Source organism: Aegilops tauschii, chromosome 2 (assembly GCF_002575655.3).
Source record: "Aegilops tauschii subsp. strangulata cultivar AL8/78 chromosome 2, Aet v6.0, whole genome shotgun sequence".
Taxonomy (NCBI): domain Eukaryota; kingdom Viridiplantae; phylum Streptophyta; class Magnoliopsida; order Poales; family Poaceae; genus Aegilops; species Aegilops tauschii.
Genome location: NC_053036.3, coordinates 539,963,131 through 539,988,475, shown reverse-complemented (window position 1 = coordinate 539,988,475; position 25,345 = coordinate 539,963,131). Strand labels below are relative to the sequence as shown.

Genomic DNA, 25,345 nt, shown 5'->3' with positions numbered 1-25,345 from the left:
CTAGATCAAACCCTAGCTGCAGCTCAGATCTAGTTAGAAGGAACAGAGAGAAAGGGGGATTGAACTCACAGAGGCCATGGCTGCAGCTCGAGGACGAGGGGGGCAGTCGAGGAAGATCAACGTCGGCCGGTGAAGGAGCGCCGACCCCGTGGACCGCCGGCCGATGAAGATGCGCCGCTTACTTGCTCGTCGGTGCTGATGGGCGTCGGTGGGAAAGCTCGAACTGAGGGAGAATGGTGGAGGGAGTTGGGGCGGTGAGGGAGGTGGCTAAATAGGGTGGACTCGGCGGGAGGTGAGCCGAAATCCTCCCGCCGATTTTTCGGCGACGCGGGCGAGCTCGCGCCATCTCCTTGCTCGCATGAGGGGAGAAGCACGTCGCCCTCCCCTGCCTCGCCCGAGCCAGGCTCGCGAGCTACTGCCGATTCGGGCGTTTCCCCTGGGCCTGGCCTGGCCTGGACGTGCTTTAAGTTCCGTGCGATGCGGGCCGCACAGTGAACGCAGGCTACCAAACGGGCTCAATCTTTCCCGCACGGGCCAGGCTGGGCTCTATGCGGGCAACCAAACACGCCCTATAAGAATTTCGAATTGGGATGGGACATGGCAGATACGTGAAGGAGAATCGGGCCATTAGGCCATGTTGGAGCGAAAAGGGAGAGAAACAAGAGCAGGTGGGCTGGCTAATCCATGGGGGTAAGGCCGCGTGAGGGCTCCATTTTTAGATGTTTTTTTGAATTTTGTTAAGGTTTATGCCATGTGTTAGGAAGATGAGGCGGCGACGACTTCTTGAAGATGGAATAAGGTTCTTCCAGCCTAGCCCAGTCCTGGTGATGCTTCACGCGTTGTTGGAGGGCGTGTGGAGGTGTGTCTCCGGCGAATCTTGTGGGATTCGGTCGGCGTTTGTCTTTTGTGGATCCACCTGGATCCGATCTTCGTTTGCTTACGTATGTGTGTTTGGAGGTTGGATCCTTCTGATCCATGCTTCTCTTAATCGGCGACAGTTGATGTTCTGATGCGCTGGTCCTATGAAGCCGACCGCCCACTACAACAATGTTTGCCCGGCTTGCTCCAGTGCTTGTAGTCGTCGCTAGGTGGCCTACGGGCCTGAATATAAATTTTACTTCTAATGTTCTTTGTACTAGCTTCACAACTGATGAATAGATCAGAAGTTTCTCGTAAAAAAAGAGGGACATGAGGGGGGGGGGGGGGAGTAAAGGGGTAAGATGCGGCTTGTGTTGTTCTCTCGTATTGCCACGGTACCCCCACGACAATTGTTATGTGTCATTTGCGCTCAAACACGTCACACACCATTCCCAAAGAACGGTCTTTCTATAACAGTTGACAAAATCAAAAATTGCAGAATGTTGACGACTTTATATGAGATTTGCAAGAAAAATTGATAACCAACCGTTCACTAGCAAACATTTGACATTTGTCAAATATTGGTGGCATGGCAACTTGTGCCGCTTTTCCATGACAGAAAACAACTGACGGGAGAGTAGCCAGGAAACTCTGTTTCGCGTAAGTAGCTGTCGGCATAATCATCTCACACAGAACAGAACAGTAGCGCTCACAGGGGGAAAGTAAAACCCTATCAGCCGCCGCGTCCTCCCATGGCGGCGCCGCCGGGGATCCTCGAGGTGCGATGCGCGGGGTGCGGCGAGACCCTGGAGGTGGAGCATGGCCTCACGGAGTTCGCCTGCCCCGACTGCGGCATGGCCCAGTCGCTCCCGCCGGAGCTCATGCCGCCCCGCCCTCGCCGCGCGCTCCCGCTCCCCGGACGAGGCGCCCCCTACGCCGCGCCCGCCCCGCCCGCCGCGCCCGCTCGGGTCACGTGTGGCGGATGCGGATCCGTGCTCAGCGTGCCGCACGGCCCCGGGCGATTCGCCTGCCCGCTCTGCGGCGTCGAGCTCGCGTCCTTCCCCCTCGCCGCAGTTCCGGTCGTGGTCTCGCCCACAGCCGTCCCAATCTCCTCCCCCCGGCCAATGAATGCCTCAGAGGTACTGCTCGCAGTCGTTCGCTCCAAGGGACTCCATTGTCATGCATTGTTGCTTAGCTTAGTGCCAGTGGTTGTTGCTACGATGCTAACATTTCTGGCCACATGAGCTTGAAGAGGCTACTAGAAGCATTGCTAAGAATGTGTACTGCTTGTGTCGTCGCTGTTTAGTTATTGAACATTTCTGACTTGTCTAATAATTCTAGTCAGTGAGGTTAAATCAGGCCAGGAATTTAGTGCTAGGATGTTTTACTTTACTTTTCAATAGCTTGGTTCAGTAAGCTGTGGCCAATGTAGGGTCCCCATCTCCCCGATTTTGTTGTAGCAGTCTGCATTTTTTCTCTTGTTCGGCTAGAAACAGACAAGGTTAAAGGCTACCTGCAGAATTGAGGATTGCTGGTCCTTTTTAGAACAATGAATTATACTCCTGGCAATAATAAGCAAGTTTGGTGAAAAATTAATCAAAGAAAAAGCTAAAGAAAGGGATACAAGCGCAGGAAGTCCTTCGGATAGCTCAAGATTTGTGCTAATTGATAAGTTATAGTGAGTCACAAACAACTTTATTTACTGAAACCAGTGTGGCAATGGAATGTGGGTTTTAGATGCTTTGAAAATTTTAGACAACCTCATTGGATGTGATATTTCTTGTTCCGCTCTTCATTCCAAAACCAATATTTAGGAGTCGGATGGTCTCGTCGATCTCTGACTGGCTGGGGAACTAACTCACCAACTATACAAATGCCACACTATTATAATAAAATATATGAAGGCAGGGAGGGGAGACGAACCTGAAGTCAGAAGCATCTCCCATGTTGTACACTACCCAAATCAGAGCATGATCTGTGTCGCAGAGAAGCTACTACTGTGGCACAACAACTTGTACTGCTGTTGGACCCAAAAACAGAGGGAGAAATGCTAAGCAAAGGAGCCAGCAAACCAGACTTAGTTCAGAGGACCAACAACCATGCACCTTTGTGACATGGGTGGCTGATGAGGACCAGGTCAAGGAGAAGAGTTGTCTTGGTCGGTGTCCAGCGGCAGCATGTTGGTAGGGTCCCTATTCCAGTGCCAAGTATCAACTTGTAGACTCGTCAGAGTGAAACATAATGTTACTGCCACTGACCATAGAAAAGTGTTCTTTTTACACATTTAAATTTAATTTATTTGTTTGTGCAAATTGAACCATGGGTTTTATTACCTTATAGCAAAAGCTTCAAAAATATCAAGATTATGAACAGAAACTTGTTTATCAGCTCCATGGAGAGCTCCATGGAGCCATAGCTCCACTCGCTATCGTCGTTGGATGCTTCACTGGAATTTGTGCCCGTTATGAATATGTATTCATGATAAACTTATACAGTTATCATGTGATCAATCCAATTTTTGTTAACATGTTGGTCAAAGTTGACAAAGAATTGTACGCATTTACCAATGTGATATTTTTTTAGTATCTATTGTTCAATTTTCTTCTCTTTGTTAACCCATATTGTGCAGCAGGTGCAGCAGCCTTCGAGTCAATCAGCTCGTGCAGGCATGGTTCAAAAGCCCATTCATTCAGAGCTGACACATAGTCAACAATACAAGCATTTTTTTGGAGAGGAGTCCTTCAACTCATTTCGAGCTGAACCAAGAACACAGATTGATGCAGCAAGGACGCTACTAATTGAGCCTCCTAATCCTTCAGTCTGTAGGGATGAGTCACATACTGAACCTGTCCAAGGAACTCTTGCCAGGCCTGGCAAGAGGACACAAATTGATGCAGCAAGGACACTACAAAATGAGCTTCCTATTGCTTCAATCCACAGGGAGGAGTCACATACTGAACCTGTCCAAGGAAATATTGCCAGGTCTGGCAAGAGGACATATAGATTTGTATTTGGTCCAAAATCGTGGCAGGAAGGAAATGTCCAGAAAGAGCAGCCTAACCAGGTTGTCCATGCATCACAGGCTCAAGTTATGCCCACAGAGTCTTCAGTTCATACAAACCAGGCAGCAGGAAGGTTTCCTGATGACCCAATTCCGATTCATAGCAAGCAGATAACTGAACATGTGGATGTCCCTAGTGCTACCGAGCATGGGCAGATGCGTTCTCAGCATCAAGTTGTCCATGAACGGCAGGCAGGTGAAAATCCTATTGACACAGTCCACATGGAGCAGGAAAAGGTGGACTCTGCTTGCAAGCCATCAAGCGAAAATAGGAAGAGCGCCGAAAATACTAAAGGAAATCATAAGAGGAAAAACAGTAATTTGATAAATGTCCACGCATCACAGGCACAAGTAATGCCCACTGAGTCTTTGGTTCATATAAACCAGGCAGACGGAGGGTTTCCTGATGACACAATTCCAAAGCACGGCAAGCAGAGAACTGAACATGTGGCTGTCCCTAGTGCTATCGAGCATGAGCAGGTACGTTCTCGGCATCAAGTTGACCATGAGCAGCAGGAAGGTGAAAATCCTAGTGACGGAGTCCACATGGAGCAGGAAAAGGTGGACTCTGTCTGCAAGCCATCAAACAAAAATATAAAGAGCACCGAAAATACTAAAGGAAATCGTAAGAGGAAAAACAAGAGTTTGATGAATTCTTCTAATGAGCGGCCTCAGCTTAGGCGCAGTAAACGCCTGTCAAAGGGATCATCACCAGACCTTATTGATGTTGAGCCTATCCAGAAGTTAGATGCTTCCCCCCATCAAAATCATTCAGAAGCTCCACAGATTGAGAGTAGCATAGCTGGTCAAACACTCTCTCCAAAGATTGGGTGGGCACTTCCTAATCCTGGTTCTAGTTCATCGCATGAGCATGAGATTCCCCAAAAAAGCTTTAATGGGATTGACCAGCTTGATGGAAGTGATGAGGAAGTACATTCAAGTCCATCAGATGGTCAAAATCAGTATATGGATGGACAAGTGGCAGAAGCAGCTTGCAGTGGCAAGAACCACTCGGAGCAGGTGCGACTCAAGCCTCACAGCAAGAATTTTGCAGAGCATGGCAGGCCGATAAACTTGGCTGCTTCATGCAGCCGCCTTGCTGCCTTGTTGCCTGTTCCAGCTTCCGCTACTTTGCCCACTATTTCCTCGCTTTCTTCACCTGAAAGTATGTCCCTCTCTGCAACCTATTTGGTAATCTCTATTGAGAGCTGTGTATCACTAACATGCGCCTCCCATTCTTGCAGAGCTACCACCTCAGTGCAGCAGTCCAATAACACCGCATAACCAACCACGAGCAGTTATATATTCCCAGGTCCCTCTCCTCACCCCTTCTTTACTGAACTTTGTTTTCAATGCATAGTCAGAAGTGTTATGTGTGATGTGCAGTGTTCGTCTGACAGCAATGCATAGTGTCACTTGTAACTGTTGTGCCGCCATTCAAATGTGTTCTTGCCAATGGCTTGGTGAGATGGGTTTTGATTATTACCATTTGAAATTGATACTTCCGATGCAGGTTTGCGAACTTGTGATGTTAGCTTGAAAACTTTTTTTTTTAGAACGTTAGCTTGAAAACTTTTTTGTCAGTTAAAAGGTGTTGGCATGAGTTTCATCTGTAGTAGCTTTCCTTTGGTTTAGTGTTAATGTTTCATGCTAGATTAATTGTATTACAAATGGAAAGCACTGTATTGTCAATGGGATCTCCTCCAAGCTGTAAGGCTACCCGAAATGGTGCCCTGCATGTCCTTCTGGGACAGGCTGTTGTTGTTAAAGGACTGTTAGGTGTCCATTATAAGGCATGTTTTCAGTTTACCCTCCATTTCCGTGGTTTGTAGCGACAGGCACTGTTTGGCATCCGCCTTATGTGTCGCCTGTCGTAGGACTCATTATCGGCCGTTGTCTTTCCTCGTGGTTTCTGTGTTGGACTGTATGTGATTTTGGTGTATAGGAAATTAGGGATTGAAGTTGTCCAAAGAGTGTATTTCTTTCCTCAAAGGTCTGTTGGTCATGGGTATGGATGTTTTACTTGTGGATGCATCGTGTTGTCTTCTTTCTTGTGGTATGTCTTAATCCTCGCGTATCTTCTTAAGCGGCACGTCAAGGCACACCAAAGGTTCTTGTTATGATAGAAACACCCAAGGATGTAACTTTTGCAAGAGGTGTTCTTTTTTTCCGAAAAACTAAGAATTTCATCTTTTCATGGAAATCTTCGTGATTGTCTGATATCGAGCAATTTCAGGATGCACAGTGTGATGATATGCTATCAGGATCTCTTAGCAAGTCATCGAAAAAGCGCAAGGGGCGTGGCCCTTCATTGCTAGTGGAACCACGCGAAGAAGCTGATAGGCCTGTGTTGACGCCCAGTGGTACAGAGTAAGTATCCACCCTGCCTTTATGTTTGTCGATGGTCGGAGAACTGATGCATTCTGATCTTCATGTGTCAATTTAATTTGTAACCAGCAACTGGAGTGTCCACCCGCCGTTTCCTAAGAAGGTAGCAACTACCATCTCCCTTCTTATCAAGCAGAACTATCCTGGGACCTGTATTTCAGTGGATGACGAGGGAAGATCCTGTGAGGTTGTGGTTCACTATTGGCACCAATGCCCTCCAGATGTACGGGTTACCGTGTTGGATGAATTCCTTGTGAGTAACTAATCAGGATGTCTCAAACTATGTTTTGCTCACTGTAAGATTTGCAAGTGATGATTTCCTGTCATTTGAATACTGCAGAAACGCTACAAGTGGGCCCCTGGCCACGAAGAGGAATGCCAGAAGATCTTTGAGCGAAAAGCAGTTAGACAGTTAGTTAACCTCTTTTGCTATGAGAAGCAAAGGGTTAGAGAGGAGTTGGCAGCAAAGAAGTTCAAAGGATCTTCGGCGGTTGGTAGGGCCAATGGAGAATTAGAAAAAGGAGACGATAGAGAAGATTCAGAGGAACGACAGGGAGATGGGTCCGTTGTGTCGATCGACCATGATGATCCACTGAATTGGAAACCGTTTGTCCCTGATTGGATGCAACCAGCATGGTGGGAAATGTTGTGTGACCATTGGGCCCAAGACGAATTTATGAAGGTTTCGTACCAAAAAAGGAAGAATCGGAGTGCAGGAGGCCACCCCTCTGGTGCTGCAGGCTCACAAATCATAGCAATGCATCAGCACCCTAAGGTAATAAGTTAATAACTAAGAATGCAGTTTCTGGGTGCTATGATTTTCAGAATGCATTGATGATTCTGTTTTGTTCTACTTTTCAGGATACCACATCCCGGCATGCTGAGGAGGCCAGAGATCCTCTGCTAGGCCCCCATCCTGTGCAAGAGCAGGCGGGGAGCTCGAAGCATGGGAGGTACCAAGGTACTCCTGTTGCCAGCAAGAAGGCCCAGACTGATTCATTGTCAAAATCCTCCCCAGATTTCTTGAGCAGACAGGGACAACAGCCAAGATTCACACAGGAGCAGGTGCAGCTTATGATTAACCAAGCTCTACAAGGACTGAATGAAACTTGGGAGAAGAAGTTTCTGTCCTTGGAGCAAAACATGCGCAGCGTACCCTCGGCACGTGCTGTTCCTGTCGTAAGAAAAAAAAAGCCGACATTTTAACTCGTTTAACAGGGGTTTGATGTCTATTTTATCATTTCTGACACATCCTTTTGTAGGGTGCTAAGAGATCAGCGGTGGCTGTTGCAAGGGACAAGCGATGTCAAATTTCACGGCAGGTAATGATAAAATCTACCTCATATCTGTACATACATCTATAGATAATGGGTGGAGGGAGAAGAGGCCCCTCGGTATATTCAAGGGAAGAAAGTAGCTTCTGATGGATGGGGTCTGTGGGGGATAAAATCCGGGTTTTCTCGCATGTACTCCCTCCGTTCCTAAATATAAGTCTTTTTAGAGATTTCAAATGGACAACCACATACGGATGTATACAGACATATTTTAAGGTATAGATTCACTCATTTTGCTCCGTATGTACTCACTTGTTGAAATCTCTAGAAAGACCTATATTTAGGAACGGAGGGAGTATATGTCTGCAGATACATGCACATGCACCCAAGTATTGGGTAGCAGTAATATGTTTTGCATTGCATATGTAGAAGAAACTGAGGTCTTTTTTAAGTTGGTTGGCGGTTGGTGATGTGTAGTACTCCCTCCGTCCCAGAATGTAAGACGTTTTTGCATGCTAGTTTAGCATGCAAAAACGTCTTACATTGTGGGACAGAGGGAGTAATAGTTAAGCAAACTGCAGAAAATGAAACAGAAACCATGAACCACGGTGGGCAAAACCTTTTAGACCATGTGAAATCATATTGAAACTGTCCAAAAAATCATCATTGAGCTTCACCCGACGAGGTATACTTTCAGTCCTTGGTAGCATGCAGCTTGTGAAGCTCTGGTTGCCAAGTTCTTCCGCTGGGTTTCGCGCTTGCAGAAGATTTCACATCCATTGGTCATACCTATCCAGTGCACTACATGCATTGTCTCTGGATCTACCCGTGGCACTCTCCAGCTCAGACTGGCCGGAGAGAGAGAGAGAGAGCGCGCAAACTGACACGGTTTCACGCTCTGATGCTTTTGCAGGACACATTCGATTCGGCGGAGGGAGAGGAAGATCCAGACGACGGCGAGGAGCAGGATGATGTGCGTTGGAGTTAGACCCAACGCGCCAACGCGGGCCTCCTGTTGTGGCTCAGATTTTGTCTATTGGAGGACGGTGCATCTGCACGGGAGCAACCAGCCCCGCGTGCGTGTATCTGAGGGTGTAAATCATGTGCGAATCCCTTTGACCCAGATAGATCATGTGCATATGTTTTCAAAGTCGTCCCTCTGAACTCGCTTCTCCGACGCGGCTTTGTGGTGGCCGTGTTGGTTTGTTTGGCGCGGAGGCGTCGTGACCTTCGCTTTACCGCCGGCCATCACGCGGTGCAACACGCCACCTGCGCGTGCCCACGCGCTGGCGCTGGCGGCCCCGTCCGTCGTGGGCAACGTGACGCCTGTCTGCCTGCCCGCCCCGGTTTCCCTGCATCCTCCTGCCCGCTCGTGTCGCCGGTCTTCTTGCAGATAAAATAATCCGGCGCTGTGGTTCGTCAGACGTGTTTGAATAAGATTGATCAGAATGGTTACTTCCTATCCTAGGTTGGGCGTTGGATCGTCTCATCATCCAATCCAGTCGCTCTTGGCATCAAATCACCTGCAGCGAGAGGGATAGTCATAGTCCATCGATATTCAAAAATTTGAACTTCTGTTCTCCGTTCCGAAGCCCTGGCGTCTCGCACCTCCAACTCCCGAAGCTACGAGACCGACCACCAATCGAACGCTACGTAGCTTTACAACGATGTGGAGCGGCAGCCCAAGCCAATCAACCGATTCGGTCGGCCACGGCCAAGGGAGCCCGCCCAACTACCCGTCGTCGCTCGGTTGCGGTTGCAGCCTTGCAGGTGTAAAAGAGACCTGTCGGCGTGGTCAGACAAAAGGCGAATCGGGTCCGCGAGCGACCGCACAGCGCGCCGGGTGGGAGCGGAAAGCCACGGCGAACGGGGAAACGGCGACGTCACCGCGGGCCCCGCGTGGCGCCAGCCGCCGATCCACGCCCCACTATTAAAATAGCAAAACAAAGCGCGGATATCCCATCCCATCATCCACTGGCCGAGCGGCGGCCGGGCGCACACGCGTGTGGAACGGGGAACCCCGGAGGGGCCCGCCGCCACACGGCTCCCCACCTCGTCCGCCCGCCGCCGCCCTCGCAGTCGTGTCCGTCCCCACCCGTCTGGCCGCCTGCCTTGCGGTGCTCGGCCACGCTGACATGTGGACGCCGCAACGGTGGACGCGCGCGCGCGCGATCCGGGAGGCGCGGGGAGCGCGACACGGACACGGACGGACGGTGTGAAAACCTGCGGTGGGCGACGCGGGGCGGTGGGACTTGTGGGGATCTGCGTGCCGTGTGAGGTGTGCGGGGTGCGGGGACGTGACGCAACCCGGCACCCACCACCCACCGCGGCGAGCGGCGAGCGGCGTGGGCTGCCTCGGCCCCAAAAGCAGGCGGCTGGAGCGACTCCGTGATCCGCTGCGGTGGACGACGTGTGCGCTCCAGGGGCGCTGGAGTAGTGAGCGCAGCGAATGTGAGTGCCATCTGACGCCGAGCGAGCAGCGTCCTAGAGCAAAAACAATCTCGCTGCACTTGCACGGTTTGGTATGTGCAAGCAAAGCATTTTGGCTGTTCACAGAGCATCTACCATTAGATGCCAGAAACAGCCGTCGGTACAAAGAATTGTAATTTGAGACACTTTAGGCAAACACACACACCTCCCATGCTCTGTCTTTATGAAGTGATGTTTTCTTACATCTGCCCTAAATTTTTGCGGCAAATGTTGCGTATATTTGCATGGGCTGCCTGAAAACAAAAACGACATGGCAGGAACCCAACCGTCGCGATGAAACTTCCCCTCCATCATTTGATCCCACCCCTGCCAGTTTTGCCCAGTTCTTGCTGCTGCCGCGACTCCGTCGACCGCTCCCAACTGTGACGCCAACGCCCGACTCCGGCTGTTCCCTAACCCCCATGTGCCCGCCGGCGAGCCGCTAGTCCTTGTCGAGCTCTCGATGTTTGGTCATCGCATCACCGCTAGATTTGGCCGCATCCCACGGCCCCCCTCCGGACCATGCCCCGTCCTCGCCGCCTTTCCTTGGCATCGAGTAACCTTCGCCGGCCAAAACCGAGCCCGACACCTAGTAACAGTCAAATCTGCCTCCCCACCTTCCGATCTCATGCTTTAATTACTTCCCAAATTTTAGGGCACTAGTTATAGCAAGAAAAAATACATATGGACAAAAAAGGAATCGCTTGGAGATGAAGATGGACAACGTCCAAGCATGAACTCCCAGGTGGAGCCTTCAAGAAGGGCACGACACGGAGTGCTGCCACCGCCTGATCAAGGGAACAGCCATGATGGAGCCTCCGGGAAGGGAACGTCGCCTACAGATGCCGCTCCCTCGTCCTGGAGAATCCAGGCAAGATAGTCACCCTGACGTTTCCACACCTCTGCCGAACCGGAGTGCCGCCAGACATAGGAGCACCTGCAGCACCACTGTTACACTACGCCGCACACCAACAGCCATGCCACCCACATGACCATAGTAGCTAGTGCACATCCGACCCGCACGTCCCGCCTTGAGCACTATGTCTCCCACTGCCAGGATTGACACCCTACAACCCGACACCCCTCTCCCCCGAGACCAACCAAAGATACGTGCTTTGCCCCGATCAGCACCCCTACGACTGGCGGAGCCGCCAGCAAATCCCTGCTTCAAACATCGTCAGATCATAGATAAAGCAGCACCAGGGCGGGGAAAAGGGGAGGAGCGGATCGAGTACATGACCAACGCCCCCATGCATCGGTGATGGGAGGGCCAACTGTTGGAAATATGCCCTAGAGGCAATAATAAAATGGTTATTATTGTATTTCCTTGTTCATGATAATTGTCTATTGTTCATGCTATAATTGTATTAACTTGAAACCGTAATACATGTGTGAATACATAGACCACAACATGTCCCTAGTAAGCCTCTAGTTGACTAGCTCGTTGATCAATAGATGGTTATGGTTTCCTGACCATGGACATTGGATGTCATTGATAACGGGATCACATCATTAGGAGAATGATGTGATGGACAAGACCCAATCCTAAGCATAGCACAAGATCGTGTAGTCCGTTTGCTAAGAGCTTTTCTAATGTCAAGTATCGTTTCCTTAGACCATGAGATTGTGCAACTCCCAGATGTCGTAGGAATGCTTTGGGTGTACCAAACGTCACAACGTAACTGGGTGGCTATAAAGGTGCATTACAGGTATCTCCGAAAGTGTCTGTTGGGTTGGCACGAATCGAGACTGGGATTTGTCACTCCGTATGACGGAGAGGTATCTCTGGGTCCACTCGGTAATGCATCATCATAATGAGTTCAATGTGACTAAGTAGTTAGTCACGGGATCATGCATTACGGAACGAGTAAAGTGACTTGTCGGTAACGAGATTGAACGAGGTATTGGGATACCGACGATCGAATCTCGGGCAAGTAACATACCGGTTGACAAAGGGAATTGTATACGGGATTGATTGAATCCCCGACATCGTGGTTGATCCGATGAGATCATCGTGGAACATGTGGGAGCCAATATGGGTATCCAGATCCCGCTATTGGTTATTGGCCGGAGAGATGTCTCGGTCATGTCTGCATGGTTCTCGAACCCGTAGGGTCTACACACTTAAGGTTCGGTGACGCTAGAGTTGTTATGGGAAATAGTATGTGGTTACCGCAGGTTGTTCGGAGTCCCGGATAGGATCCCGGACGTCACGAGGAGTTCCGGAATGGTCCGGAGGTAAAGATTTATATATGGGAAGTCATCATACGGTCACCGGAAGTATTCGGGGGTATGCCGGTATTGTACCGGGGCCACCGAAGGGGTTCCGAGGGTCCACCGGGAGGGTCCACCTGCCCCGGAGGGCCTTATAGGCTGTTGGTGGAAGGGAACCAGCCCCTAAGTGGGCTGGGCACCAACCTCCCCCTAGGGCCCATGCGCCTAGGGTTGGGGGAAACCCTGGAGGGGGCGCCCCCCTTGACTTGGGGGGCAAGCCACCCTCCCTGGCCGCCGCCCCTCCCACCAGATGGGATCTAAGGGGCCGGCCCCCCCTCTCCCTTGCCCATATATAGTGGAGGGGTGGGAGGGCAGCCGCACCCCTGGCCTGGCGCAGCCCTCTCCTCCTCCAACTCCTCCTCCTCCTCCTCCGTAGTGCTTAGCGAAGCTCTGCCGGAGAACCACGAGCTCCATTGCCACCACGCCGTCGTGCTGCTGGAGTTCTCCCTCAACTTCTCCTCTCCCCTTGCTGGATCCAGAAGGAGGAGACGTCCCCGGGCTGTACGTGTGTTGAACGCGGAGGCACCGTCCGTTCGGCGCTAGATCGGATCTTCCGCGATTTGAATCGCTGCGAGTACGACTCCATCAACCGCGTTCTTGTAACGCTTCCGCTTAGCGATCTTCAAGGGTATGAAGATGCACTCCCTCTCTCTCGTTGCTAGCATCTCCTAGATTGATCTTGGTGACACGTAGGAAAATTTTAAATTATTGCTACGTTCCCCAACAGTGGCATCATGAGCTAGGTCTATGCGTAGATTCTATGCACGAGTAGAACACAAAGTAGTTGTGGGCGATGATTTGTTCAATTTGCTTACCGTTACTAGTCTTATCTTGATTCGGCGGCATTGTGGGATGAAGCAGCCCGGACCGACCTTACACGTACACTTACGTGAGACAGGTTCCACCGACTGACATGCACTTGATGCATAAGGTGGCTAGCGGGTGTCTGTCTCTCCCACTTTAGTCGGATCGGATTCGATGAAGAGGGTCCTTATGAAGGGTAAATAGCAATTGACATATCATCGTTGTGGCTTTTGCGTAGGTAAGAAACGTTCTTGCTAGAAACCCATAGCAGCCACGTAAAACATGCAACAACAATTAGAGGACGTCTAACTTGTTTTTGCAGGGTATGCTATGTGATGTGATATGGCCAAAAGGATGTGATGAATTATATATATGTGATGTATGAGATTGATCATGTTCTTGTAATAGGAATCACGACTTGCATGTCGATGAGTATGACAACCGGCAGGAACCATAGGAGTTGTCTTAATTTATTGTATGACCTGCGTGTCAATGAAAAACGCCATGTAATTACTTTACTTTATTGCTAACCGTTAGCCATAGTAGTAGAAGTAATAGTTGGCGAGACAACTTCATGAAGACACGATGATGGAGATCATGGTGTCATGCCGGTGACGAAGGTGATCATGCCGCGCCTCGAAGATGGAGATCAAAAGGCGCAAGATGATATTGGCCATATCATGTCACTTTATGATTTGCATGTGATGTTTGTCATGTTTACATCTTATTTGCTTAGAACGACGGTAGCATAAATAAGATGATCCCTCACTAAAATTTCAAGAGATGTGTTCCCCCTAACTGTGCACCGTTGCGAAGGTTCGTTGTTTCGAAGCACCACGTGATGATCGGGTGTAATAGATTCTAACGTTCACATACAACGGGTGTAAGCCAGATTTACACATGCGGAACACTTAGGTTGACTTGACGAGCCTAGCATGTACAGACATGGCCTCGGAACACAAGAGACCGAAAGGTCGAACATGAGTCGTATAGTAGATACGATCAACATGGAGATGTTCACCGATGATGACTAGTCCGTCTCACGTGATGATCGGACACGGCCTAGTTGACTCGGATCATGTATCACTTAGATGACTAGAGGGATGTCTATCTGAGTGAGAGTTCATTAAATAATTTGATTAGACGAACTTAATTATCATGAACATAGTCAAAAGGTCTTTGCAAATTATGTCGTAGCTTACGCTTTAGTTCTACTAAGATATGTTCCTAGAGAAAATTTAGTTGAAAGTTGATAGTAGCAATTATGCGGACTGGGTCTGTAAACTGAGGATTGTCCTCATTGCTGCACAGAAGGCTTATGTCCTTAATGCACCGCTCGGTGTGCTGAACCTCGAGCGTCGTTTGTGGATGTTGCGAACATCTGACATACACGTTTTGATGACTGCGTGATAGTTCAGTGTGTGATGCTAACGGTTTAAAATTGTGGCACCAAAGACGGTTTTGAAACGTCGCAGAACATATGAGATGTTCCAAAGACTGAAATTGGGATTTCAGACTAGTGCCCACGTCAAGAGGTATGAGACCTCTGACAAGTTTCTTAAGCCTGCAAACTAAGGGAGAAAATCTCAATCGCTAAGCATGTGCTCAGATTGTCTGAGTACTACAATCGCTTGAATCGAGTGGGAGTTAATCTTACAGATGAGATAGTGATGGTTCTCCATAGTCACTGCCACCAAGCTATTAGAGCTTCGTGATGAACTATAGCATATCAGGGATAGACAGGATGATCCTTGAGCAATTCGCGATGTTTGACACCGCGAAAGTAGAAATCAAGTAGGAGCATCAATTGTTGATGGTTAGTAAAACCACTAGTTTCAAGAAGGGCAAGGGAAAGAAGGGATACTTCAGGAAACGGCAAATCAGTTGCTGCTCTAGTGAAGAAACCCGAGGTTGAAACCAAACCCGAGACTAAGTGCTTCTGTAATGAGGGGAACGGTCACTGAAGCAGAACTACCCTAGATACTAGGTAGATGAGAAGGCAGGCAAGGTCGACAGAAGTATATTGGATATACATTATATTAGTGTGTACTTTACTAGTACTCCTCGTAGCACTAGGGTATTAGATACCGGTTTGGTTGCTAAGTGTTGGTAACTCGAAATAAAAGGCTACGGAATAAATGGAGACTAGCTAAAGGTGAGATGATGATATGTGTTGGAAGTGTTTCCAAGGTTGATGTGATCAAGCATCGCATGCTCCCTCTACCATCGAGATTGGTGTTAAACCTAAATAATTGTTATTTGGTTTTTGCGTTGAGCATAGACATGATTGGATTATGTTTATCGCAATACGGTTATTCATTTAAGGAGAATAATGGTTACTCTGTCTATTTGAATAATACCTTCAATGGTCTTGCACCTAAAATGAATGGTTTATTGAATCTCGATCGTAGTGATACACATGTTCATGCCAAAAGATATAAGATAGTAATGATAGTACCACATACTTGTGGCACTGCCACTTGAGTCATATTGATATAAAACGCATGAAGAAGCTCCATGTTGATGGATCTTTGGACTCACTCGTTTTTGAAAAGATTGAGACATGCGAACCATGTCTATTAGTATATATACATGAAGAAAGTCCATACAGATGGATCGTTTGGACTCACTTGATTTTGAATCACTTGAGACATGCAAATCATATCACATGGGCAAGATGACTGAAAGGCCTCGTTTTCAGTAAGATGGAACAAGAAAGCAACTTGTTGGAAGTAATACATTTTGATGTATGCAGTCTAATGAGTGATGAGGCATGCAGTGGATATCGTTATGTTCTTGCTTCACAGATGATTTGAGTAGATGCTGAGTATATTTACTTGATGAAACACAAGTCTGAATTATTGAAAGGTTCAATTAATTTCAGAGTGAAGTTGAAGATCGTCGTGACAAGAGGATAAAATGTCTGTGATATGATCATAGAGATGAATATGTGAGTTACGAGTTTGGCACACAATTAAGAAATTATGGAAATTGTTTCACGACTAATACCGCCTGGAACACCATAGTGTGATGGTGTGTCCGAACATCATAACTGCACCCTATTGGATATGGTGCATACCATGATGTCTCTTATCGAATTACACTATCGTTTATGGGTTAGGCATTAGAGGCAACCGCATTCACTTTAAATAGGGCACCACGCAATTCCGTTGAGACGACACCGTATGAACTATGGTTTAGAGAAACCTAAGCTGTCGTTTCTTAAAAGTTTGGGGCTGCGACGCTTATGTGAAAAAGTTTCAGGCTGATAAGCTCGAACCCAAAGCGGATAAATGCATCTTCATAGAATACCCAAAACAGTTGGGTATACCTCCTATTTCAGATCTGGAAGCAAAAGTGATTGTTTCTAGAAACGGGTCCTTTCTCGAGGAAAAGTTTCTCTCGAAAGAATTGAGTGGTAGGATGGTGGAGACTTGATGAGGTTATTGAACCATGACTTCAACTAATGTGTAGCAGGGCACAAGAAGTTGTTCCTGTGGCACCTACACCAATTGACGTGGAAGCTTATGGTAGTGATCATGAAACTTTGGATCAAGTCACTACCAAACCTCGTAGGACGACAAGGATGCATGCTACTTCAGAGTGGTACGTAATCCTGTCTTGGAAGTCATGTTGCTAGACAACAATGAACCTACGAGCTATGGAGAAGCGATGATGGGCCCGGATTCCGACGAATGGCTCGAGGCCATAAAATCCGAGAGAGGATCCATGTATAAAACAAAGTGTAGACTTTGGAAGAACTACTTGATGGTCGTAAGGCTGTTGGGTGCAGATGGATTTTAAAAGGAAGACAGACAATGATGGTAAGTGTCACAATTAAGAAAGCTCGACTTGTCGTTAAGATGTTTTCCGGCAAGTTCAAGGAGTTGACTGCGATGAGACTTTCTCACTCGTAGCGATGCTAAGAGTCTGTTGGAATTATATTAGCAGTTACTGCATTATTTATGAAATCTTGCAGATAGGATGTCAAAATTGTTTCCTCGATGATTTTCTTGAGGAAAGGTTGTATGTGATACAACCAGAAGGTTTTGTCAATCCTGAAAGATGCTAACAAGTATCCAAAGCTCCAGCAATCCTTCTAAGGACAGGAGTAAGCATCTCGGAGTTGGAATGTACGCTTTGATGAGATGATCAAAGATTTTGGGTTTATACATAGTTTATGAGAAACTTATATTTCCAAAGAAGTGAGTGGGAGCACTATAGAATTTTTGATGAGTATATGTTGTTAACATATTGTTGATCAGAAATGATGTAGAATTTCTGGAAAGCATGCAGGGTTATTTGAAAAGTGTTTTTCAATGGAAAACCTGGATTAAGCTACTTGAACATTGAGCATCAAGATCTATAAGGATAGATCAAAAACGCTTAATAGTACTTTCAAATGAATACATACCGTGACAAGATTTTGAAGGAGTTCAAAATAGATCAGCAAAGAAGGAGTTCTTGGCTGTGTTACAAGGTGTGAGTATTGAGTAAGACTCAATACCTGACCACGGCAGAAGAGAGAGAAAGTACGAAGGTCGTCCCCTATGCTTTAGACGTAGGCTTTACAATATGCTATGCTGTGTATCGCACCTGAAGTGTGCCTTGCCATGAGTTAGTCAAGGGGTACAATAGTGATCCAGGAAGGGATCACATGACAGCGGTCGAACTTATCCTTAGTATCTAGTGGACTAAGGAATTTTCTCGATTATGGAGGTGGAAAAGGAGTTCGTCGTAAGGGGTTACGTCGATGCAAACTTTGACACTAATCCGGATGACTCTGAGTAGTAAACCGGATTCGTATAGTAGAGCAGTTATTTAGAATAGCTCCAAGTAGCGCGTGGTAGCTGCATCTACAAGATGACATAGAGATTTGTAAAGCACACACGGATCTGAAAGGTTCAGACCCGTTGACTAGTAACCTCTCCCACAAGCGAGATATGAACAAACCCCATGGGTGTTGGATTCATTACAATCACATAGTGATGTGAACTAGATTATTGACTCTAGTGCAAGTGGGAGACTGTTGGAAATATGCCCTAGAGGCAATAATAAAATGGTTATTATTGTATTTCCTTGTTCATGATAATTGTCTATTGTTCATGCTATAATTGTATTAACTTGAAACCGTAATACATGTGTGAATACATAGACCACAACATGTCCCTAGTAAGCCTCTAGTTGACTAGCTCGTTGATCAATAGATGGTTATGGTTTCCTGACCATGGACATTGGATGTCATTGATAACGGGATCACATCATTAGGAGAATGATGTGATGGACAAGACCCAATCCTAAGCATAGCACAAGATCGTGTAGTTCGTTTGCTAAGAGCTTTTCTAATGTCAAGTATCGTTTCCTTAGACCATGAGATTGTTGTTGGGGAACGTAGTAATTTCAAAAAAATTCCTACGCACACGCAAGATCATGGTGATGCATAGCAACGAGAGGGGAGAGTGTTGTCCACGTACCCTCGTAGACCGACAGCGGAAGCGTTATCACAACGCGGTTGATGTAGTCGTACGTCTTCACGATCCGACCGATCAAGTACCGAACGTACGGCACCTCCGAGTTCTACACACGTTCAGCTCGATGACGTCCCTCGAACTCCGATCCAGCCGAGTGTTGAGGGAGAGTTTCGTCAGCACGACGGCGTGGTGACAATGATGATGTTCCACCGACGCAGGGCTTCGCCTAAGCTCCGCAACGGTATTATCGAGGTGTAATATGGTGGAGGGGGGCACCGCACACGGCTAAGAGATCTCAAGGATCAATTGTTGTGTCCATGGGGTGCCCCCTGCCCCCGTATATAAAGGAGCAAGGGAGGAGGAGGCTGGCCTTAGGAGGGGCGCACCAAGTGTGGAGTCCTACTAGGACTCCCTAGTCCTAGTAGGATTCCACCTCCCATATGGAATAGGAAAAGAGGAAAGGAAAAAGAGACGGAAGGAAGGGGGCGCCCCCCTTCCCTAGTCCAATTCGGACCAGACCAAGGGGAGGGGTGCGGCCACCCTTGAGGCCCTTTTCCTTCTTTCCCGTATGGCCCAATAAGGCCCAATACGTATTCCTGTAACTCTCCGGTACTCCGAAAAATACCCGAATCACTCGGAACCTTTCCGAAGTCTGAATATAGTCGTCCAATATATCGATCTTTACGTCTCGACCATTTCGAGACTCCTCGTCATATCCCCGATCTCATCCGGGACTCCGAACTCCTTCGGTACATCAAAACTCAATAAAACTGTCATCGTAACGTTAAGCGTGCGGACCCTACGGGTTCGAGAACTATGTAGACATGACCGAGACACGTCTCCGGTCAATAACCAATACCGGGACCTGGATGCCCATATTGGCTCCCACATATTCTACGAAGATCTTTATCGGTCAGACCGCATAACAATATACGTTGTTCCCTTTGTCACCGGTATGTTACTTGCCCGAGATTTGATCGTCGGTATCTCGATACCTAGTTCAATCTCGTTACCGGCAAGTCTCTTTACTCGTTCCGTAACACATCATCCCGCAACTAACTCATTAGTCACAATGCTTGCAAGGCTTATAGTGATGTGCATTACCGAGTGGGCCCAGAGATACCTCTCCGACAATCGGAGTGACAAATCCTAATCTCGAAATACGCCAACCCAACAAGTACCTTTGGAGACACCTGTAGAGCACCTTTATAATCACCCATTTACGTTGTGACGTTTGGTAGCACACAAAGTGTTTCTCCGGTAAACGGGAGTTGCATAATCTCATAGTCATAGGAACATGTATAAGTCATGAAGAAAGCAATAGCAACATACTAAACGATCGAGTGCTAAGCTAACGGAATGGGTCAAGTCAATCACGTCATTCTCCTAATGAGGTGATCTCGTTAATCAAATGACAACTTGTGTCTATGGCTAGGAAACATAACCATCTTTGATTAACGAGCTAGTCAAGTAGAGGCAGACTAGTGACACTCTGTTTGTCTATATATTCACACATGTATTATGTTTCCGGTTAATACAATTCTAGCATGAATAATAAACATTTATCATGATATAAGGAAATATATAATACTTTTATTATTGCCTCTAGGGCATATTTCCTTCAATTGTGCAACTCCCGGATACCGTAGGAATGTTTTGGGTGTACCAAACGTCACAACGTAACTGGGTGGCTATAAAGGTACATTACAGGTATCTCCGAAAGTGTCTGTTGGGTTGGCACGAATCGAGACTGGGATTTGTCACTCCGTATGACGGAGAGGTATCTCTGGGTCCACTCGGTAATGCATCATCATAATGAGCTCAATGTGACTAAGTAGTTAGTCACGGGATCATGCATTACGGAACGGGTAAAGTGACTTGTCGGTAACGAGATTGAACGAGGTATTGGGATACCGACGATCGAATCTCGGGCAAGTAACATACCGGTTGACAAAGGGAATTGTATACGGGATTGATTGAATCCCCGACATCGTGGTTGATCCGATGAGATCATCGTGGAACATGTGGGAGCCAATATGGGTATCCAGATCCCGCTATTGGTTATTGGCCGGAGAGATGTCTCGGTCATGTCTGCATGGTTCTCGAACCCGTAGGGTCTACACACTTAAGGTTCGGTGACGCTAGAGTTGTTATGGGAAATAGTATGTGGTTACCGAAGGTTGTTCGGAGTCCCGCATAGGATCCCGGACGTCACGAGGAGTTCCGAAATGGTCCGGAGATAAAAATTTATATATGGGAAGTCATCATACGGTCATCGGAAGTATTCGGGGGTATGCCGGTATTGTACCGGGGCCACCGAAGGGGTTCCGGGGGTCCACCGGGAGGGTCCACCTGCCCCGGAGGGCCTTATGGGCTGTAGGTGGAAGGGAACCAGCCCCTAAGTGGGCTGGGCACCAACCTCCCCCTAGGGCCCATGCGCCTAGGGTTGGGGGAAACCCTGGAGGGGGCGCCCCCCTTGACTTGGGGGGCAAGCCACCCTCCCTGGCCGCCGCCCCTCCCACCATATGGGATCTAAGGGGCCGCCCCCCCCCCCCCTCCCTTGCCCCTATATATAGTGGAGGGGTGGGACGGCAGCGGCACCCCTGGCCTGGCGCAGCCCTCTCCTCCTCCGTAGTGCTTAGCAAAGCTCTGCCGGAGAACCACGAGCTCCATTGCCACCACGCCGTCGTGCTGCTGGAGTTCTCCCTCAACTTCTCCTCCCCCCTTGCTGGATCAAGAAGGAGGAGACGTCCCCGGGCTGTACGTGTGTTGAACGCGGAGGCGCCGTCCGTTCAGCGCTAGATCGGATCTTCCGCGATTTGAATCGCTGCGAGTACGACTCCATCAACCTCGTTCTTGTAACGCTTCCGCTTAGCGATCTTCAAGGGTATGAAGATGCACTCCCTCTCTCTCGTTGCTAGCATCTCCTAGATTGATCTTGGTGACACGTAAGAAAATTTTGAATTATTGCTACGTTCCCCAACACCAACCACGTCAAAACCCCATCCATCTTGCCTACCTTCCCAGCGTCATCCCACCATGGATGCCGCCTCGGATCAGCGCGAAGCCACCCACCGTTGCTTTTGTGCTTCCTCTGTATCAAAATGTAAGATGTTTTGGTAAGCTAGTTTTTAGCTTTAAAACGTCTATATTTTAATACAGAGGTACTCCCTCCATTCTATAATATAAGAGTGTCTTTGACACTAATACACTCTTATATTAATGTAAAAAATACTTTTATATTATAGGACGGAAGCAATAGTATATATTGCGGTGGAGATGCTATTCAGCTGGGACATGACACGGTTTTATGCACGTAAATTTCGCACCAGGTAGGCAAAATCTAGTCTATCTAGCATACTCATCGAAACAGTCAGTACAAGTGCGGCCGTACACCCTAAACACTGCTAAATGAGCACGACGAAGCTTCGAGGCGACGCAACCAACAACTCTCCCCCTCGGCCGCCGGCAGCGTGCAGCGAACAGCGAGACAAATCAATTCTCCGCTGGCTTTCGTATTCACCGTCCGAACAGGAACGGCGGCGACCGGCCGGTGCTTCCGTCCCGATCCAGACACACGTAGCACGTCGACCAATAATACAAATACTCCGCCCCCACGCAGATCTCCCGCGAATCCGCCCGGACCGGACCGCTGCCGCCGCCGTGCCACGCAAGGAAGGAAGGCGCGGCGCAAGTGCGGTGCGGCGGCCCCCTCCTCCGGATTATTTTTGCGGATTAATTAAAAAAAACGAGACCGCTTCCCTTTTCCCCCGTCCCCGTCGGCCCGTCGACGTCCCAACACGTAGGCTGCACCGCACCGCGGGCCACGCGGCCCGCCGCGAGACCCGGCCCCACGCGGCGGCGGGGGCGTGGCCCGTGCGCGCGCGCGCGCGGTGGGAAACTGCATGCTCGGCGGGCGCACGTCGTCGGGTCGGGTCGGGTCGGGTGGTGGAGAGCGATCGGGGTGGGCGGACGCGGACGGCGATACCGTTGGCTCGCTCGCGGCCGCAGCAGCACCGTTGCTGTCTGTCTTTGTGGCCGGGCGCACGGAACTACTGCCACCGAATCGCACGCACGCACGCACTAGCGCGCCCGCACCACCACCGGCCGGTCGCTTTGCAGCGGCGCTTGACGCGAAAACACACGACCGACCACGTACGTACCTCAGGCCCAGTCAGTCAGTGGACCGAATCGCACCGCGCGCATGTGTGGAAAGCTAATAAGAGACTCTTCGGTAGAAGAAGCGATTTCGTTCGTATGGTCCGGTAATTACCTTTCGCTGCTGCAAAGTGATTAAATCCGTGGGCATCGGTAACTGTTGCTCTCGGTACAAGACGGGCCACGTGCATTTTTGGTCTAAAAAAAGGACACAACTCGTGCCGCATACGAATACCGAACCAACTAACACTTGCGTACGTGTACGACGAGGGGAAAACGAAACGTAATCAAGGCCTGAAACTTGCGCGGTTACCATTCCATCGATGGACGGCCAGAATAAAAAGTTGTACGTACCCCTCTGTCCAAAAATATTTATTAAAGAATGGATAAAAATGAATGTATTTAAAATTAAAATACGTTTAGATACATCCATTTCTCCGACAAGTATTTTTGGACGGAGAGCTACAAAGAAAGAGATACACACCGTGAACTAACGGTGTAGAGAATCGGGGTACCTCACCCTAACCAAACCAGCACTGCTCAGTACAGTACAGTACAGAGTGACCAAGCGACCAACCAACCACACCGCACCTGCACTGCACTCGCGCACCAGTACACACACCACCAAATAATCGAAAGAAAAAAAAAAGTTAGAGGGAGAGAGGTATTAGCGGAGGAACAGACGACGCGGGGCGGCGCGTCCACCTCCCCTCCTCTGGCTGGCTGTGGGTCAAACCGCCCCTCCCGCCGGCCCCTCCACGCCCCCCGCCTCCGCTATTAATACCGCGCCCCCCATCGCCTCTCCTCCCCCAGCTCCAACCAGCCAGACCATCCAACCAACGCCGCACCGCAACAACAACCGCCGCGCACGCGCCGAGCACGGTCGAACACTTGCCATGGCTCCCAAGAACGCGCTCCCCGTCGCCGTCGCCGCCGCCGCGGACGCCGGCATGGAGCCCAGGTTCCGCGGCGTGCGCAAGCGGCCGTGGGGCAGGTACGCGGCGGAGATCCGCGACCCGGCCAGGAAGGCCCGCGTCTGGCTCGGCACCTTCGACACCGCCGAGGCCGCGGCCCGCGCCTACGACGCCGCCGCGCTCCACTACCGCGGGCCCAAGGCCAAGACCAACTTCCCCGTCGGCACCGTCGCCGCCTTCGCCCACGTCCCGCTCCCGCCGCCCAAGGCGCTGGCCGTCAGCCCCAGCAGCAGCACCGTCGAGTCTTCGTCCCGGGACACGCCGGCCGCGGCGCCCGCCGCTCCTGCTGCTGCTGCCCCCGCGCCCCCGCCGGCGCTCGACCTGAGCCTGGCGATGCCGGCCATGGTGGCGGCGCAGCCGTTCCTGTTCCTGGACCCCAGGGTCGCGGTGACCGTGGCCGTGGCCGCGCCGGCGCCGGCCCCCTGCCGGTCAGCGGCGATCAGCGGCATGAACAAGGTGGCGTCCCGCGAGGAAGAGCAGAGCGACACCGGGTCGTCGTCATCCGTGGTGGACGCCTCGCCGGCCGTGGGCGTGGGGTTCGACCTGAACCTGCCGCCGCCGGTGGAGATGGCGTAGGAGATGGACCGATCTCGGTCGCCCGATGACGACGCGGCCCGGAAGTAAAGCAAAGCGCTCTCGTGGTAGAATTTAAAGTTTAGAAGAATGGCGTGTACTTACTAGTAAGAGGTTAATCGGCCGTTTAATTGCCAGGATCGATCCATCGATGGGTAAGGGTAAGTAGGTGTACATAGATCGCGTGCGTGCGTTTTTTGCATGGGGAGGCAGGTAGGATGAAACACATCCATCTATCTGCTCCCAATGTTACTTACAATTTCCTTAAAAGCAAGGGAAAAAAAGATAAAAAGGAAGAAGCCAGTAGTAGAGCATTTTGTTCTTCAGTGTACAATATTTGATCTCTGTCTCTCGGATTAATGTGAAATTTATGATTTCCATTCCATTCTTGACCGTGTGTTGTTCTTCATTCTTCGGTGTGTGGCTGTTGTGTATGATTAGTTGAACTGTCTTGATTAATTACTGGCATGCTAGTAATAGTAATCATAACATGGTTCTTTGGGGTATCTACTGACTTGTTTTTCGAGGGAAACTGGTTCGATCATCGAAGAAGTAGCGAGTTCTTATGTTCGGACCAGCAAAAGAAACTATCCAGTTCAGTCCCTCTGGCATGGCTGCTGAAGATTACCCTTACCAAGGCACATTCATCGTCGTCCCGACTGCAAAAGCTAAGAACTGCGGACGCGTCGTTGAATTGAACGGTCCAGTGGGTCGACGAAACTGCGCAGCGCGGCTGCTCCGCCCGGCGACCGACAGCCCACACGGACTGACACGCGGGGCATCCTGAGAGAGGCGGGCGGGGGAAACCGCGGCGGCGACTTGGAGCCGACGACGCGCGGTGCATGGCCTGGCCCGCCCCCCGCGTGGAGCAGGGGTCCCCCGATAGGAACGAACGGGTCCGCCCGTACACACCACACACGGCGCGCGGACCGGAGAGCGATCGCGGGACTCGCGTCGCGTCGTCAGGCAGCGGGGGCAGCTGAGCGAGTGAGAGTCACGCGGTCGCGCTCGCGCGATCCCGCGCCGCAACCGCAACAGCCG

At 49.7% G+C, this 25,345-nt stretch overlaps 2 protein-coding genes across 5 annotated transcripts; both read left to right on the top strand.

Moving 5' to 3' along the window:
- The first annotated feature begins 1,507 nt into the window (after positions 1–1,507).
- On the top strand, positions 1,508–8,731 carry LOC109770404 (uncharacterized). 4 transcript variants are annotated; one of them, XM_040399639.3, is made up of 9 exons: positions 1,508–1,997; positions 3,488–5,084; positions 5,164–5,231; positions 6,165–6,289; positions 6,377–6,560; positions 6,648–7,082; positions 7,169–7,486; positions 7,570–7,629; positions 8,495–8,731. In XM_040399639.3, exons 1-9 carry the CDS (start codon positions 1,611–1,613, stop codon positions 8,567–8,569), a joined length of 3,249 nt encoding a protein of 1,082 aa, XP_040255573.1. In that variant the 5' UTR covers positions 1,508–1,610; the 3' UTR covers positions 8,570–8,731. The 4 variants fall into 4 exon arrangements, with proteins under 4 accessions (XP_040255573.1, XP_020184693.1, XP_073365067.1 ...); XM_020329104.4 differs by having other exon boundaries at positions 6,156–6,289; XM_073508966.1 differs by having other exon boundaries at positions 1,517–1,997; positions 3,491–5,084.
- Positions 8,732–23,552: 14,821 nt separating this feature from the next.
- LOC109770403 (uncharacterized) lies at positions 23,553–24,689 on the top strand. Its single transcript, XM_020329103.3, has one exon. It carries the CDS (start codon positions 23,654–23,656, stop codon positions 24,305–24,307), a length of 654 nt encoding a protein of 217 aa, XP_020184692.1. The 5' UTR covers positions 23,553–23,653; the 3' UTR covers positions 24,308–24,689.
- The last annotated feature ends 656 nt before the right edge of the window (positions 24,690–25,345 follow it).